This window comes from Saimiri boliviensis, chromosome 14 (assembly GCF_048565385.1).
Source record: "Saimiri boliviensis isolate mSaiBol1 chromosome 14, mSaiBol1.pri, whole genome shotgun sequence".
In the NCBI taxonomy this organism is placed as follows: domain Eukaryota; kingdom Metazoa; phylum Chordata; class Mammalia; order Primates; family Cebidae; genus Saimiri; species Saimiri boliviensis.
In genome coordinates, this window is record NC_133462.1 from 50,165,229 (window position 1) to 50,183,093 (window position 17,865).

The window sequence follows — 17,865 nt, forward strand, 5'->3', positions numbered from 1 at the left end:
CAACATGCTATAAGACTGTCATGAAAAATCTATAAACGTCAAAAACATTAGGGATAAATTCTTCTTTGGAGGATGCAGTTGACTCTATAGTTGCTAGGACCCTGTGAGGCAAATTTTAGTTCAAATTTTCCCTGCTGTTCCTAATTGGGAAGGTGAGGCTAATACTATGGTGCAATAGAAAGAAGAGGTATCTGGGTTCTAGTTTTAGCTATGTCATTAATTACTTGTTTGATCTTAAGAGAATCACTTAATCTCTTGGGACCCTTGTTTCTTCATCTGTAAAATAAGGGGGTAAATCTGTAATTTTAAAGATCCCATTTAGCTTTAAACCATGGTGAATCCATATTTATGCTGATTCTGGACAAATGGCCTCTAAGTCTCCTCCCTAAAATGCCTATTCATCAGTCTGGCCAAATACTAAATTTCTTATATTTCATAGGTTACTTTCTTTAGTACTGTCCAACAGAACTTTGTGTGATAATGAAAATGTTGTACACCTGCACAGCCCAATATGGTTGCCACTAGTCACATGTGGTCACTGAGCACTTAAAGGAGAAACTTAATTTTAAATTTAGTGTTAATTATTTAAGTAGCCACACATGGCTACTGATTACCATACCGAACATCACAGCTCTAGAAGTCCCAAGAATCCAATTAAAAGACATTATCAAGCCCTCTTCTCAAACCTGAAAACCAGATCCAACTCATAAAACATAAATTAAAGAAAATTTTGTCAAGAATGCAATTTGTGGCTGGGCAGGGTGGCTCACGCCTATAATTCCAGCACTTGGGGAGGCAGAGGCAGGCGGACCACCTGAGGCCAGGAGTTCAAGATCATCCTGGCCAATACCATGAAACCCTGTCTCTACTAAAATAGAAAAAAATTGCTTGGTGGCCTACACCTGTAATCCTAGCTACTTGGGAGGCTGAGGCACAAGAATCACTTGAACCTGAAAGGCAGAGGTTGCAGTGAGATCGCATGACTGTGCTCCAGCCTCAGCCACAGAGTGAGACTCTATCTAAAAAAAATAAATAAATAAATAAGAAGAAGAATGCAATCTGTTAGTCAGCTAAGTTTAAAAGCAATTGATTCCATTTTCTTCTCAAAGTTCTCATTTTTCTCTTATGCTTCCTAAAGGCAGTATTACACTAATCTTACATTTTTATATGTGGTCCTTTAAGTAGTATGATATAGTGCTGGGGTTCCCACCTTTACAACAGTTCTATAGATATAGCAAATAGGAACAAGCTCACAGATACAGCACAGTTTAGAGCTACTTTTTCCCAACTGCAGCATTTACATCTGCTGTCTCCGTATGCCTTACCCTGTACCACCCTAGTTTCCCTCTGCCCCCTTTGACAAAGAGAGCTCCAAGAAAACAGGCGTTACCTCCTCGAGCAGGCCTGCATAGCAGAATGAAGGTCAAGAGATGCGTGGAAATGAATAGCAAGAAAGGTAAGTGGCTGCTGGGAAAGACTGCAGTCTCAGCACCCGGTCTCCCTTGGAAACTGGAAAAGGCTTGCACTGCCACTGCTATACAGCAAGCCAGAGGCAAAGCTTGTAATTTGCTAACAAGCTGCTACTAAGGAGGAGGAGAAGGAAGGGGAGGAGAAAAGGAAAAGAAGGCAAAATCTTGAGCCTCGGCAGAGCCAATGCTGCTAATAGTTCCCAAAATAACATTCCATTAGATGCATGTTTTATACACCGTACCAAATCCATCAATACTACTTCTCATTTGACAGGGAGGGGAGAGAAAGAAATTCTTCCTCATGTGAAAGAAGACAGCGCAAAAAGAAATGCAGCATTCTCATTGTGGATCCTATTTCATCTGCCCTTGAGCTACCCTAGTTGCTGCATCTATCCAAGTCAGCTGTAAATATTGCCTAACTTGAGGCTCAGGCAGAGTGAGCTGGCAAATGCCAACAGTAGTGAAGAGACAGATAAAAAAGGAACACCTGACACCCAGAGAAATGCAGGAACAAATTTCTCATCTGCTATAAATGGGTTAAACCTACCTAGAGACAGAGTGTACATACCACTCAATTTGATAAGCTAGCTACATACCAGGAATATTTCTAGATCTAATATGTGTCACATATCAAAATATGAGCTGATTTCATAGTTTAGGACAACTGCATTCAAATGCTCATGTGTCATTTTTGGCCTCTCTAATTGGACACTGAGATCAGAACTGATGTTTAAGCAAGGAATCAAAGCTAAAATTCCATTAAGAATTTTTTTTAAAAAGAATTTCCCTCAGCCAAACTAAGCATTTCTTGAATCTAGACCTATAATTAACTGGCCCTAAATGTCAAGAGTGCTGAGTTTGCAGGGGTTGAAGTCAGCAAATTTTGTCTGTAAGGGGCCAGAGAGTAAATCTTTTAGGCAGGCATCCCCAAACTTTTTACACAGGGGGCCAGTTCACTGTCCCTCAGACCACTGGAGGGCCACCACATACTGTGCTCCTCTCACTGACCACCAATGAAAGAGGTGCCCCTTCCTGAAGTGCGGCAGGGGGGCGGATAAATGGCCTCGGGGGCCACATGTGGCCCCCAGGCTGTAGTTTGGGGATGCCTGCTTTTAGGTTTTGCAGGCCTACTCAACAGCTCTGCTGTGAGGCCAAAGCAGTCACAGACAACACAGAAACGAATGGGTAAGGCTGTGTGACTACTGCTTGCCGTGCTACACCAGCAGAAGAGAGCAGCTGCAACAGAAACCATGTGGCTTGAAAAGTCTAAAATATTTACTATCTGGTCCTTTGCAGAAAAAGTTTGCTGATCCCTGCTCTAGATCCTAAGTTACCTATCACCAAGGTATGGCTCAGAGAAGTCCTTTTGCTTTAGAGAAAGTGTGAGTCTGGTGTTTCTGTGACCTACCTTCGATAAGTACTATATCATCTTGAATTCTTTTCCATCTGAACATTTGTTCCATTAGAAACATGCCAGCCTCAAGTGCCAAAGCCACTTTCACAATGACAATGTTTTACTTATGTAGGTCACTCTACAGTTAGTTCATTGGTCAGAACAAGTGTTACTGATGTAAGCATGGCAGATTCAAGCACCCACGGGGCCAGTGCATGCTGCTTTATTTCATACACATTGGCTATACCAGCTGGACCTGGCCAACTGTCTCAAGTATTTATCCTTTACTACAAAGCAGACCAAGACAAACTGAGTACCACCAATTTTTTTTTTTAATAAGATAGCCCAAGAAAGTCAACACACAAATGTGTATGGCAATAACCTATGTTTCAAACAATAAGGGGAATGGTTAAATAAATTAAGGAACATTCATATGATAAAATTACAGATATCAAAAGACAAACTAAAAAGTACTACAGATATATAAGCTCCAAAATATTTGTTTCTGGAACATATAAAAAAAACTTTTACCCATTTTTTAAAAAAGAACCAACCTAATGGCAACAATAAAATCAACAAAATATGTAATCAGGAAATTCATGAAAAACGAAACCAGAAAAGTTAAGAGAAAATGTTGTTTCACTAGTAATCAAAAAAATGCAAATTAAAATGACAGATGATTTCATCTTCTTTAGATTACCGAAACAGCAACAAAAAAAAAATTTCAAGTCTAACCTAGTTGTAAAGAATTAGAAACTCACATACACTGCTGGTGAGAGTGTAAACAGGAGAACAAGCAGGCAGTGTCCAGTGAAGATGCACTTATCCTATAGACCCAGAAATTCCATTTGGAAATAAATACTGTTGAGAAACTCTTGGATGTTTGTGTCAAGAAACATGAACAAGAATGTAAACCGCAGCATCATTAGTATTAGGGGTGAAAAAGACCTAAATACCTGAACGTCCATCAGCACAGGACAAAACCAAAAACAAACTGTGGTATAATTACACAATTGGCTAAAATAAGCATTTACAATTAACAAACAGAATGCTAAGTGACAAGAGCAAGTTTCAGAATGATGTGTGCAGATTATATCATTTACATAAAGTATTAAAACATGTAAAAGAATTATATAAGTATGCAAATGAATAATAGTAATACAAATTTGAGAATGATAAACAGCAAATTCAGGATAGTGATTACCTTTAGGGACAGAGTCAAGGGATGAGACTGAGGAGAGATACACAGGGGCTTAACTATATTTTATTCTTAACAACTGAAGCAAATATTGCAAAACACTGGGATTTGATCAGATCAGAAGATGGATAGATTGGGGGTCTGTAATATTTTTTTTTTTTGCTTATTTTTGAGATGGATTCTCACACTGTCACCCAGGCAGGAGTGCAGTGGTGTGATCTCAGCTCACTGCAACCTCCACCTCCCGTTTTCAAGTGGTTCTCATGCTTCAGCCTCCTGAGTAGCTGGGATTACAGGTGCCTGCCACCATGCCCAGCTAACTTTTTGCATTATTAGTAGAGATGGGGTTTCACTATGTTTGTCAGGCTGGTCTTGAATTCCTGGCCTTGTGATCCGCCCACCTTGGCCTCACAAAGTGCTGGGGATTACAGGTGTGAGCCACCACACCTCACCTGGTGTCTGTAATATTTAATAACTTTTTCTTTCCTTTTATTTGAGACAAGGTCTTGCTCTGTCACCCAGGCTGAAGTAGTTGACACAATCATAGCTCACTACAGCTTAAACCTCCTGGACTCAAGTGATCCTCCTACCTCAGCCACTTGAGGTAGCTGGGATTACAGGGACAGGCTACCACGCTTGGCTAATTTTCTTTTTTTCTTTTCAAAATTCTCTGTAGAGATGAGGTCTCACTATGTTGCCCAGGATGGTCTTGAACTCCTGAGTGCAAGTGATCCTCCTGCCTCTGCCTCCCAAAGTGCTAATATTATAGGCATGAGCCACCACACCTGGGAATGATTTTTTAGAAGAAAAAACCATATACAGCATGACCTCAAAATAAATAAAATATATAAAGATATTAGCAGTGATATTGTTGATGGTGAGAATATGGGCAATTTTTAATTTCTATTTAAAATACAGTTATTGTGAAAACTTTTGTAAACTTTTTAAAAGTTAAGGTTAAAAACTTTTAACTTTGAAAAATGATCATTAATATTTAAAGGACTGTTCCAAACAGTAAGCTATACATAAAAGAGATGTATTGTATTTCACACTTTTTTATTACCATAGTTGATAGTAATATAGAAAGACAGGTACTCTCCAGGATATACTAAATACTAAAGGAAGTTAAATATGCCAGAAAAAAATTGGTTGGCCACAGTGGGCAAAGAGAGAGCTTAGAGGTCAGACGTGGTAGAAGGAGGAGTTCTAGCTTATGTAAGTAGGCCATCAGGAAAGGACCTGTATTAGCACAGGCAGATTCTCTGTATTACGACAAGCAGATTCACGGACTCCTCTACTCTCACCAACTCCTAGAAATCGATCTCCAGCTCCTGTAATCACTAGGATGGCCTCCAGTAGGGAAAAAGAGAGGGTACCTGGGGAAGCAGGTTCTTAACCTTTATTGAAATCGAATCAATCTTTAACAATCAGATAAGAACTGTAATCTCCTACCCCTAAAAAGCACTTACGTATATACAAAATTTGGCTGACAATTTCAGGGATTTCTGAACTTTCCATTAGCTCAGATTATGAAGGAAAGAATCTAGAAAAGAAGAACTCCCTAAAAGATCTAAATCAGATTCACCTTCAGAGAAAACCTCTAAAAGAAGTCTATTATTTTCGCTTTCCACTTACCCTACTTTGTAGATGAATCAAATTGATTTAAGACTCAGTGGCATTTTTTTTTTCTTTTTTTGAGTCAGGTTTCCTGAGGTAAGTTTACATATGGTAAAATTTCCCCATTTTAGTATATAGGTCTGCGAGTTTTGACAAATGCACTGAGTCCCATAATCATCACCGTAATCAAGATACAAAACCAGGCCGGGCGCGGTGGCTCAAGCCTGTAATCCCAGCACTTTGGGAGGCCGAGGCGGGTGGATCACGAGGTCAAGAGATCGAGACCATCCTCGTCAACATGGTGAAACCCCGTCTCTACTAAAAGTGCAAAAAATTAGCTGGACATGGTGGCGCGTGCCTATAATCCCAGCTACTCAGGAGGCTGAGGCAGGAGAATTGCCTGAGCCCAGGAGGCGGAGGTTGCAGTGAGCCGAGATCGCGCCATTGCACTCCAGCCTGGGTAACAAGAGCGAAACTCCGTCTCAAAAAAAAAAAAAAAAAAAAAAGATACAAAACCAGTTCTGTCACCCTCCAAAGCTCACCCCAGTCCGAGCATAAGGAAATTTTTTTAAACTTTTATTTTAGGTTCAGGGGCACATGTGCACATTTGTTTATAGGTGAACTTGTGTCACAGAGGTTTGTTGTACAGATTACTTTATCATCCAGCTACTAACTCTAGTACCCAACAGTTATTTTTAAAACTCTCTGCTGAAGAAACACATTGGACTTTTTCTCACGCTAGAAAGTAACATATAAACCAACAACTGCCTTCCCTCATTAAGTTAGATGTTGGCCGCTATACTAAACTGTAGATTATAATAAAAAAAAGATCTCTTCTACCCACAACTAATCACAATTCTTGAAGTTCTAAGAAGGTAGGGGGTACTCTCTCTTTAAATTTAGCACAGTGCCTGCCTTTTATTAGGTACTCTAAAACAATTATTTAACTGAATTAAGGTTACGGATGAAATTCAGAATCTGAGCTATTCAGTTCTGTTTTAGGGTTGACCCTAATTTACCATTGTTAAAATTTGGTCAATAGTATATTGGTTCATGCACTAATTTTGTTCATTCTATTCAACCATTTTCCCACTTTATCTTTTTTTTTTTTTTTTTTTTTTTTTGACACAGAGTCTTGCTCTGTCTCCCAGGCTGCAGTGCAATGGCACGACCTCAGCTTACTGCAACCTCCGCCTCCTGGGTTCAAATGATTCTTGTGTCTCAGCCTCCCAAGTAGCTAGAACTACAGGGAATCACCACCATGCCTGGCTAATTTTTTGTATTTTTAGTAGAAACGGGGTTTTGCCATGTTGGCTAGGCTGGTCTCAAACTCCTGTCCTCAGGTGATCTGCCCGCCTCAGCCTCCCAAAGTGCTGGGATTAGAGGTAGGAGCCACCGCGCCCAGCCCCCACTTTATTTTTCTTTACCCATTTCAGACACTACATATGAAAATGAATGTCTGTTCTGAAGCAAGATTTTGTAAGGGAGTTGGACATATAATTAAAATTTAAGACAAAAAAAAAGCCACAAAGAGATAGCTCTGGAGAGGAAACCTGAGGACTATCAGGAATAAAATGTTGCAGGGGGGTGATATGGGCAGAATCTAAAGAGAATAAGAGACTTCCTAGAAAATGAGGGAGGACAACATTGCTTGCAGGATCATTCTCAGATTTCAAGCAGGAGAGAGTGACTGGATCAGATTTGCATATTAGAAAGATCACTAATGCTGCACTGCAGATGGTGGAATGGTGGGGTGTGGCAGGGGAGAGGAAGGTCAAGGGTCCAAGTTAGGAGAGGCTGAGTTAACAGAGGGCAATGCAGATGGAGAGGAGAGGATGCACTTGAAAGATTCTTAGGGAGAATGACAGACAGGACTTGGTGACAGACTAAATGAGAAGAAAAAAAATAAAAAACCTTCCAGTTTGATTTCCAAGTCCTCAGTTGGATGACATGTAAGACCATTAGCAAAGAGATTTTTAAAAAATAAATGAGAATGGGCCAGGTGCAGTGGCTCATGCCTGTAATCCCAGCAGTTTGGGAGGCCAAGGCGGGCGGATCACAAAGTCAGGAGATCAAGACCATCCTGGCCAACATGGTGAAACCCCATCTCTACTAAAAATACAAAAAATTAGCCGGGTATGGTGGTAGGCACCTGTAGTCCCAGCTACTCCAGAGGCTGAGGCAGGGGAATAACTTGAACTGGGGAGGCGGAGGTTGAAGTGAGCTGAGATCATGGCACTGCACTGCAGCTTGGTGACAAAGCAAGACTCCGAGACACACACACACACACACACACACACACACAGTTTTTCTTTCTTTTTTTTTTTTGAGACAGAGTTTCGCTCTTGTTACCCAGGTTGGAGTGCAATGGCGCAATCTCGGCTCACCGCAACCTCCACCTCCTGGGTTCAGGCAATTCTCCTGCCTCAGCCACCTGAGTAGCTGGGATTACAGGCACGCGCCACCATGCCCAGCTAATTTTTTGTATTTTTAGTAGAGATGGGGTTTCACCATGTTGACCAGGATGGTCTCGATCTCTTGACCTCGTGATCCACCCGCCTCGGCCTCCCAAAGTGCTGGGATTACAGGCTTGAGCCACCGCGCCCAGCCCACACACACAGTTTTTAAGGCTAGAGGAAAGAACTGTTTGGTTTACCTGTTTGCTTATTCCCTCTTTCTAAAGAGGACTTGAGAACACTTACAGAAATACATGCCTATAACAATACTTTAAATAGATAAAGGGAAAAGGAAATAAGAAATAAGGAGATAAAGCAACAGCCAGAAATGGCTATTGTTATGGAGTGCCTACAAGAAGTCAGGTACTGTCCTAAGTAAGTCCTTTACATGAGTATAATGAAGTTCTGCAAAGAAGGCTGAGTTGGAAAGAGAGATCTGAGTGCTAGCTGTAGCAACTGGAGTGGATGAGGTCAGCTAGAAGAGTCCTAAGGAAAGAAAAGAAGGAAGTCTAAGGAACAATACCTAAGGTGTTTACAGAAAAAAAAAGGGCTAAAAAGAACACAAAAAAGGAGCAAACAGAAAAGGTAGAAGTGAGCCAGGAAAGAATAATTGTGGGCTTAGCTGAAGAGTAAACTAGGTATCTGTCTTGCAACCCAGGGAACTTTATCACAAAGGTTATGGTAGAATAAAAATTTAGGAAGGCGTCGGGCGCGGTGGCTCAAGCCTGTAATACCAGCACTTTGGGAGGCCGAGGCGGGTGGATCACGAGGTCGAGAGATCGAGACCATCCCGGTCAACATAGTGAAACCCCGTCTCTACTAAAAATACAAAAAATTAGCTGGACATGGTGGCGCGTGCCTGTAATCCCAGCTACTCAGGAGGCTGAGGCAGGAGAATTGCCTGAGCCCAGGAGGCGGAGGTTGCGGTGAGCCGAGATCGCGCCATTGCACTCCAGCCTGGGTAACAAGAGCGAAACTCCGTCTCAAAAAAAAAAAAAAAAAAATTTAGGAAGGCAATAGTCAACATTATAAATTGCTGCCATGATTCAAGGTAAAAGATGAAGTGACTAAGGAATCCAGTAATTAGGAAGTTTACAGGGCCCTTTGCCAGAAAAAAATTCACTGGATTGGGGCGTGGGGCAGAATTTCTATTTCAATAGGTTGAACAATGAATAGAAGGCCAGGAAATGGATAAAGTGAAATTAGAAGACTGTTTCAAGATTAACAGTGAAGGGAAGAGTGAGATATGGTAACCCTAGAGAACAGTGCAGGGCCAAAGGTTGAATCCTATTATGACAGGAAAAACAAGCATCTATCAAGGACAAATAAAATAATTGTGCAGGTGTATTTTTGTCATAGATAGAGCTAAGCTTGCAGTTTTGCTTCCCAATGTTTATGAATTTTGTATGCTAAGGGTTCTTTTAAACGCTGTCAGTTTCATTACAAAGAAATTTAGTTCTAAAAGGATACTTGAGCAATTACTATATTTTATTTACATGTCAATGATCAATGAGCCATTTTCAGCACAAGTGTAAAAGGATTGTGAATCATCCTCTAGTTGCCTTTATCAGGTCAGAAGACTAGATTTTCTCAGAAAAAATAAATTTAAAAGCTAAGTCAGTATACCATCCAGTATTATCTAAGAAACTCTGAGGAAGAGGAAGAAAAATCATTGTTTAAAGGAGTATCAGAAACAAGCCTTCAGATAATTGCTGTCACCAATTCCATTTTAAAAAATACTTCTTAAAATAGAAATATGCCTGCCCAACGCTCTGGAACTGTCCCAAAGATAAACTTCTTATACTCAGCATCCTCACCCCACCCTGGACAAGCCAGGTGACCCAAAAGACAACCTCTTACTGGGTTCTCAAAACAAAAACAAAAACAAAAAAACCCTATTTCCCATATAGATTTCAGAGAGGCTAGAAAATTTTCAGTTTGCTTCACTTTCAGAAGTAATATATCCCTATACGATGACTCATTTCCTAGAAGTTCTACCTCCACTTCAAATAAATATCAAGAGATTCCAACCACTATGCTTATATTGCCAAGCTCATGGTATACGAAGGGCCAATGAAGACTGACCCCTTGGACACATTTTCTCGAAGGTGTAGAAGAGCAAGCATGGGCCTCAAAGTCCAAAAGACCTGGTGTTGAATTCTGGCTTTTCATTACAAATTCTGTGACTGTGGACAGATTCCTTAATCTATCTGAGCCTTAATCCATTCTCTTATGTGTATTAAGAATATTACTTAACTGATCAAGTTACAAAGATTAAATGCATCTAGCAGGGTACTTAGCATATACTAAGTTTTCAAAAACAATAATTCTCAGGAGAGAGATCCAAGATGGCTGATCACTAGCAGCTCGGGATTGTAGCTCCCAGTGAAAACGCAAAGAACGAGAGGACGTCACACCTTCACATGAATTCTTGTTGCTCACGCACCAGGAGATTCCCAGCGGAGGAGCCCCACGGGTCGCCAGCGCGACTCTTGTGACCGGCGAGGCGGTTTTGCCGGCGCCTCGGAGCGTCGGTTCTTGGTGCAGAGTCAGAAAAGCACCATCAATCTTAATGCCGCTGATTGAGTCGGCACAGTGGGTTGCTCAGATTTCGGCGGTGAGAATCAATAAGTTGGACGTCCACTTAGAAACCCAATTACAAAGATGGTAATTATAAAGACCACAGATGAATAAATCCACAACGAAGGGAAGAAAACAGTCAAAAAAGGCTGAGAATACCCAAGATCAGAATGCCTCTCCCTTAGCAGGGGATCCCAGTTCCTCATCAGCAACGAAACAAGGCTTGATGGAGAACGAGTGTGTTCCAATTACAGAAGCAGGCTTCAAAACGTGGATAATAAGAAACTTCTGTGAATTAAAAGAACTTGTTCTAACACAATCTAAAGAAACTAAGAACTTTGAAAAAAGGTTTGACAAAATGTCAACAAGAATACAAAATTTAGAGAGGAGAATAAGTGAATTGATGGAGCTGAAAAACACAATACGAGAACTACATGAAGTATGCACGAGTTTTAACAGCCGAATTGATCAAGCAGAAGAAAGGATATCAGAGGTCGAAGACCAACTCAATGAAATAAAACTAGAAGACAAGATTAGAGAAAAAAGGATAAAAAGGAACGAGCAAAGTCTCCAAGAAATATGGGACTATGTGAAAAGACCTAATCTACGCTTGATAGGTGTACCTGAATGTGACGAAGAGAATGAATCCAAGCTGGAAAATACGCTTCAGGATATTATTCAGGAAAATTTTCCCAACCTAGTAAGGCAGGATAATATTCAACTCCAGGTAATACAGAGAACACCACAAAGATATTCCTCAAGAAGAGCAACTCTAAGGCACATAATCGTCAGATTCACCAGGGTTGAAATGAAGGAGAAAATATTAAGGGCTGCCAGAGAGAAAGGTGAGGTTACCCACAAAGGGAAGCCTATCAGACTTACAGCAGATTTCTCAGCAGAAACCCTACAAGCCAGAAGAGAGTGGGGACCAATATTCAACATCCTTAAAGAAAAGAACTTTCAACCAAGAATTTCACATCCAGCCAAACTAAGTGAAGGAAAAATAAAGTTTTTTGTGAACAAGCAAGCACTCAGAGAATTCACCACCACCAGGCCTGATTTACAAGAGCGTCTGAAAGAACCACTACACATAGAAAGGAACAAACAGTATCAGCCTTTCTAAAAAATACCAAAAAGTAAAGAACATCAATATAATGAAGAATTTACATCAACTAATGGGCAAAATAGCCAGCTAATATTAAATGGCAGTATTAAACTCACATATATCATTATTAATTCTAAATTTAAATTGACTAAATTCCCCAATTCAAAGACAGACGGGCAATTTGGACAAAAAACTAAAACCCATCGGTATGCTGCATCCAGACCCATCTCACAGTCAAGGATACACAAAGACTCAAAACAAGGGATGGAGAGAGATTTACCAACCAACCAGAGAGCAAAAATAAATAAATAAAAAGCAGAAGTTACCATTTTTGCCTCTGATAAAATAGTCTTTAAAGCAACAAAGATCAAAAGAAGCAAAGAAGGACATTATATAATGATAAAAGAATCAACGCAACAACAAGAAGAGTTAAAGATCCTAAATATATATGCACCCAAAACAGGAATACCCAGACATACAAGACTTATAAAGAGACTTAGACTCCCACACAATAATAGTGGGAGACTTCAAAATTAATATTAGACAGATCAATGAGACAGAAAATTAACAATGATATCCAGGACTTGAACTCAGATCTGGAACAAGTAAACGTAATTAACATTTATAGAACTCTCTACTTTAAATACACAAAATATACACTCTTATCAGTACCACATCATATCAACTTAGAAGTTTAAACGAAATGTTGGTTGGCTCCTTGTTTGTTATTCTCTTCCCTCATTTTCTTTTATGTCTTCATTATTAAGGACAATTATAGGCATACCCATATTTAGACTGCATTCTTGCCCGGGTAATAAAGCAATACCGCCATCCTCTCTCCCTCTTCCTCTTTCTCTTTCTTCCTCTTCTTTCTTCTTTTTTTTATTATTAAAAAAAAAAAATCTAATCTCCTTTCCTTCTGCCCCACCTTTCCTCCCCATTCTCTCTTCTTATAAAAAATTTAAAACAAAACAAAAAAAAACATTAATTCTCTTACAGCATTTAAACCTTTCATATGCTTAAAGGCCAACTCAATCTCCTCTGGCTCCATTTGAAGCTCTTTTTGACCACTCCATCCTACACCATGCATCTTCCCTGAACTCTTAATATACCTACCTAAACACAATTTTGCTCTCAAGGATATATTATTCCTTAATATACACTCACGCTTACTATGTGTACATTTGATGTCTTGTATCATGTGAGCACCTTGGGCATGTACCTTTTTATGATATTCACAGTTCTTAAAACAATATTGGGTACATAACTAAGACAGTCACTGATGACTTAGAATGCTATTATTTTATAATCTAATATTCCCTATAGTTCTCCTAACTCTACCAATTAGCTGATTAAAAAACTGAACAAGAGGCCGGGCGTGGTGGCTCACACCTGTAATCCAAGCACTTTGGAGGCCAAGGAGGGTGGATACCTTAAGTCAGGAGTTCAAGACCAGCCTGACCAACATGATGAAACCCCGTCTTTGAAATAAGATATAAAAATTTACTTTAAAAAAAGAAAGAAAGAAAGAAAGAAAGAAACTGAACAAGAGAAGTTAAATGGCTTGCCTGAGAAGGCATAAACTGTGGGCTTAGCTGAAGAGTAAACTAGGTATCCTGTCTTGCAACCCAGGGAACTTTATACCTTGGACCTGCTGCTCTTGTGTGAAGGAGTGCCAGAGTGGAAGTGCACAAAGGGACTTCAGGTGCCAAAAGAATATCTGCATTCTCTATATTAAAACATTTAAATGGAATGGGATAGATAGGCTCATTTACAAACTGATCCAAACACAAAACAGGGTCTTTGGTAGCTTTACACTCAAGTAGATCAACAGACATTCTTCTGCTGCCCTCTTATGGGCATAGTAGATCACTACATGAGCTTATTTTCATTTGAGAAATAATTTTATTCAATAAACATTTACCCATCATCTATGTATTAGGCTCTGTGGTGTGAAGAAAACCCAATTTAAAAGCACCCTCAAAAAGCTCACAATGTAGTAATGAAAAACAACAACATATCATTTAATTAATTAGTAAACAGATCCTAAAACGGTGTTACAAAAAAAAAAAAAAAATGAAGACAGAATACTAGTTTTAGCCTGGGGCTCAGGTGTAGCAGGGTAGTCCCGCAGTAGATTTAATTTGCAGGAGTTCTTACCGTACGAATACCATTTTGTTAGGCAGAGAAGGTGAGAAAAAGCTATACCAGAAAGAAGGTCACTCGTGGACAAGGGAAGAGGGTCATGAAAGTAAAACGTACAGGAAATAGGCCTGATCTTTCTACCTGAGTAAAGTGACGTAATTACCAAGAAGAAGAGTTGAGAGAAAGGGATAAGAAAAATAGAAAAATATAGTCCTGGGTAGGCTGAATTCAGAGTTTGGTGAGTACTCTCTCTACAGGACTAAAATAAACTAATGATCAGCAGGATTTTCTATATTGCCTGACTCAGTATATGTTTGAATTCTGTCCGGAAATTGGTCCTCTGAACAAGATCAATTAGAAAACTTCTCATATACATGGAAAAACATTAAATTCCATTAATATTCAATCTGATTGTACAGTGTGTAGTAAACAACTTTTACCCATACCTGATCGAACTAGTCTCTTCATTTTGTAATTTCAAAAGCCAACTCAAGTTGTAATCTGCCCCTTCACCTATGTAAATCAGCTTCTTTCTGTAATTGCCCTAAATACCCAATAATGCTTTTTTCTGTTTTACTTATTAAAACATGTATTATGTAATATTTAAGGCAAACAAAAAAGATATAAAGAATAATAGAACCATCACCTGCATCTTACCATCCAACTTAAGAATAATAGTGCCAATTCCAGTTTTTTTTTTTTTCTTTTTTTTTTTTTTTAATTAAGACAGGGTTTCACCATGTTGGTCAGGCTGGTCTTGAACTCCCGACCTCAGGTGATCTGCCCGCCTTGGCCTCCAAAGTGCTTGGATTAGAGGCATGAGCCATCACGCCCGGCCCAGTTTCTTCTCAAAAAGGGAAGCATATGCTAGGCGCAGTGGCTCATGCCTGTAATCCCAGCACTCTGGGAGGCTGAGGTGGGCAGATCACCAGGTCAGGAGTTTGAAACCAGCCTGACCAACATGGTGAAACCCCGTTTCTACTAAAAATACAAAAATTAGCCAGGCATGGTGGCAGGCACCTGTAATCCCAGCTACTCGGGAGCCTGAGGCAGGAGAATTGCTTGAACCCTGGAGGCAGAGGTTGCAGTGAGCTGAAATCGTGCCACCACATTCCAGCTTGGGGAACAGAGCAAGACCCTGCCTCAAAAAAAAAAAAAAAAAAAAAAAGACAGAGAAGCATGTTTCTACTTCTTGAAACTCTTAATTGTCCCCTGCTACCCTAATTTTCTGGTACCCTGATCTTTATTAGTCAGTGCACATGTTTAAATTCACTAGGAATATGAATAAATGATATTTCTAGAGAAGTTCCAAACTGGTTATATCTTATTCTTACCACTTGCCTTCTCCCCCTTTTCAAAGCATACCACCAAATCAATGTATGCAACCAAGCCAGTTTCCCAAAGAAGCATGCAACTAGGACATTAAAGCTGTCAAAGGAAGAAATTTTACCTGCTGCTTCTGACATTCCATGCCCAGCACTTGCTGATGTCTCAACTCAGCACACCGGAGTTAGCCTCCAAACACAGAGAATGCTAGTAAACTACAGCAGAGGCTTGTCTCAATACCTCAGAACACCCAGATCAACTTCCTGTGCCTCTGATTTCCATAAAACCAGGAATAGCAAGGAACTCTACTGCCAGATCAAATCATTCCAGGTGAGAGGAAGTCAAGCTACCTCAGACACACCTTGCCACACACCTGTGCAGCAACTTTCCCAGAAGCCTAATTTTCAACCAACAGGTGGCCACTCCTCTGGCTGGCCTTCCCTAGTAAACACCGGAGCCCATTTTATGAGATTGTACCAGCAACTGTCTTTTTCTAACATTGGAAAATCAACTGCTAAAAGAGAAGGGAAGGTTGAATGAGGGCTCAAAATTCTGGTCCCTCCTACATGTCACCAATACTCACAGCTCTGAAAAAAGAAGCACTTTATCAGAAGATTAACCGCAAAAACATGGCTGATAAGGGCTTTGAGTAGCAGGTGTTAGGTGACTGTGTTTTCACTCTAAGTGGCTGGGAATTGGGATAGAACTACCAGAGGTTCTGCTACATAAGGAAATAACATTCTTGTCCTTTCTTCTAAATGCACGTGTCCTGAGGCGGAGGACGAAACACTCCTGAACTGTTAAGTGGTGGGCTGAGAAACTGCATGGCGAATGCCCTTGTCTCTGGAAAATGAAGTGAGATGGTGTTGGCAACAGCCATGTTTAGCAACAGAAATAGGGAAAAAGGAAAATAGACTCTTTTATTCAAGGCTCTAAATCTCATTGCTTTAACTCTTAGTAGACACTATCCAGGCCTTCCTTTCCAGAACTGTTTGGGGGAGCTAAATAGTACTAATGTTATTTTTAAACACCTTTATTGAGACATAATTCATATATCCATTAGATGTATCATTTAAAGATTTTGAGTATATTCTTGAGTATATTCAGAGTTATGCGCTTATCACTATAACTGATTTTAAAACATGCTCAACCTAGTATCAAAAGTATCCACTACTGCATAGTATGAAGTGTACTTGTTTGAGAGACAACAGAAATTGACCTCACTAACTTAGCCAGGAAAGGAATCTGTGGGAGGATATTACTAGTATTTTTAACATAAAGGATATCACTGGGATAGGAAGCCCAGGCTCTAACTCTCCTGCAAGGGTCAACTGCTACCATTATCACATTTAGCTCACTAGTTGTGGCCTCAAATAAATGTTCAAGTGCTTAGATTCCTGGACACCACTTGGGGAGGGGAGAAAAGGCATAAGAAGGTACCTGTGTATGGCTGCCACTTACTATGTCACCACAGTGGAGATTTTCCCTTAGAGCTGCAGAAAATAATGTATGGCATTGTAAATAATTGGTAAAGAGATCAGAGGCAGGACAAGTGAGCTTACATTTAAAAATTAAGTCTCCTAAACTTGAGATATGGAATCCATATAGTATATAGGTTTTAAAAATTAAATAAACAACCTAAAATCTAAAATGGCATTAATATTTAGCATTTTAGGGTAGAACTTATTTCCAAATGTGTATTAGCTCTGAAGAAGCATGGATCTTAATGAAAGTCATAAAAGCATTTCACTGGTAATGACATAAATAATTGTCACATACATCTCTAAGTTGTTTTGTAGTTTGCAAAGTACTTTCACATAGTCTGTCTCATTGGATCCTCATAATAGCTCCATTAGATAGGTTTGGGAAAATCAAGGTTACTCACAAGTTATTTTTAATCCTCATATACATACAAACAAGGTAAGCATTACCCCTTTTTTACATCTGAGGAAAGAGTCAGAAAGGGAACTCACACACACAAAAATCACACAAATAAGAGGCTGAACTGGATTCTTTTTCTTCTTCTTCTTTTTTTTTTTAAAGAGCTGGGAGTCTCACTACATGACCCAGGCTGGTCTTGAGTTCCTGGCGTCAAGTGATCCTCCTGCCTCAGCCTCCTGAGTAGCTGGGATTACAGGTGTCAACCACCATGCCCCATTTGAACTGAAACTCAGAAATCAATCCTGTGCATTTTCCACTAAGTCCAGCCATTCACAGTTATCTAGGGGTAGCCTCGTCTCTTAGGCAGCAACATATCATCATTATTGTTTCAAAGAGAAATATTCTGAAAAAAAAATTACATAGAGGTGCCATATGACACTGAAAACTGTTTGTAAGGTATATTCAGTCTGTCATTCTCTTGTCATTCTGCTACCTAAGGATTACGGCCAAAGCACTAAAAAGTGCTTTGGCCCTAATCCAGAATTGTTCAGAGTCCCATAGCATAATCCTAATTATATAAGCAATCCAGAGACCTCCAGAATGGTAATATAGTAGAAAATGTACCTACTATTACATACGTTTCACTTTCTTCCTGTTCAGTGTTCATATAGGAAGAAAGAGCTTATTTACATCAG

The 17,865-nt window shown here is 39.8% G+C and overlaps 1 protein-coding gene across 10 annotated transcripts in view; it reads right to left on the reverse strand.

Moving 5' to 3' along the window:
- Window positions 1-17,865, reverse strand: part of PPP1R12B (protein phosphatase 1 regulatory subunit 12B) — a 256,766-nt gene that overhangs the window by 130,157 nt on the left and 108,744 nt on the right. The window contains exon 1 of one of the 10 annotated variants that reach the window (XM_010348879.2): window positions 1,391-6,009. The exons of the other annotated variants lie outside the window; for them this stretch is intronic. Within the exon in view, the coding sequence (XP_010347181.1) occupies window positions 1,391-1,410 (20 nt within the window). The 5' untranslated portion in view covers window positions 1,411-6,009. Of the gene's footprint in view, window positions 1-1,390; window positions 6,010-17,865 lie in introns of those variants that run through there. 10 annotated transcript variants of the gene reach the window in all.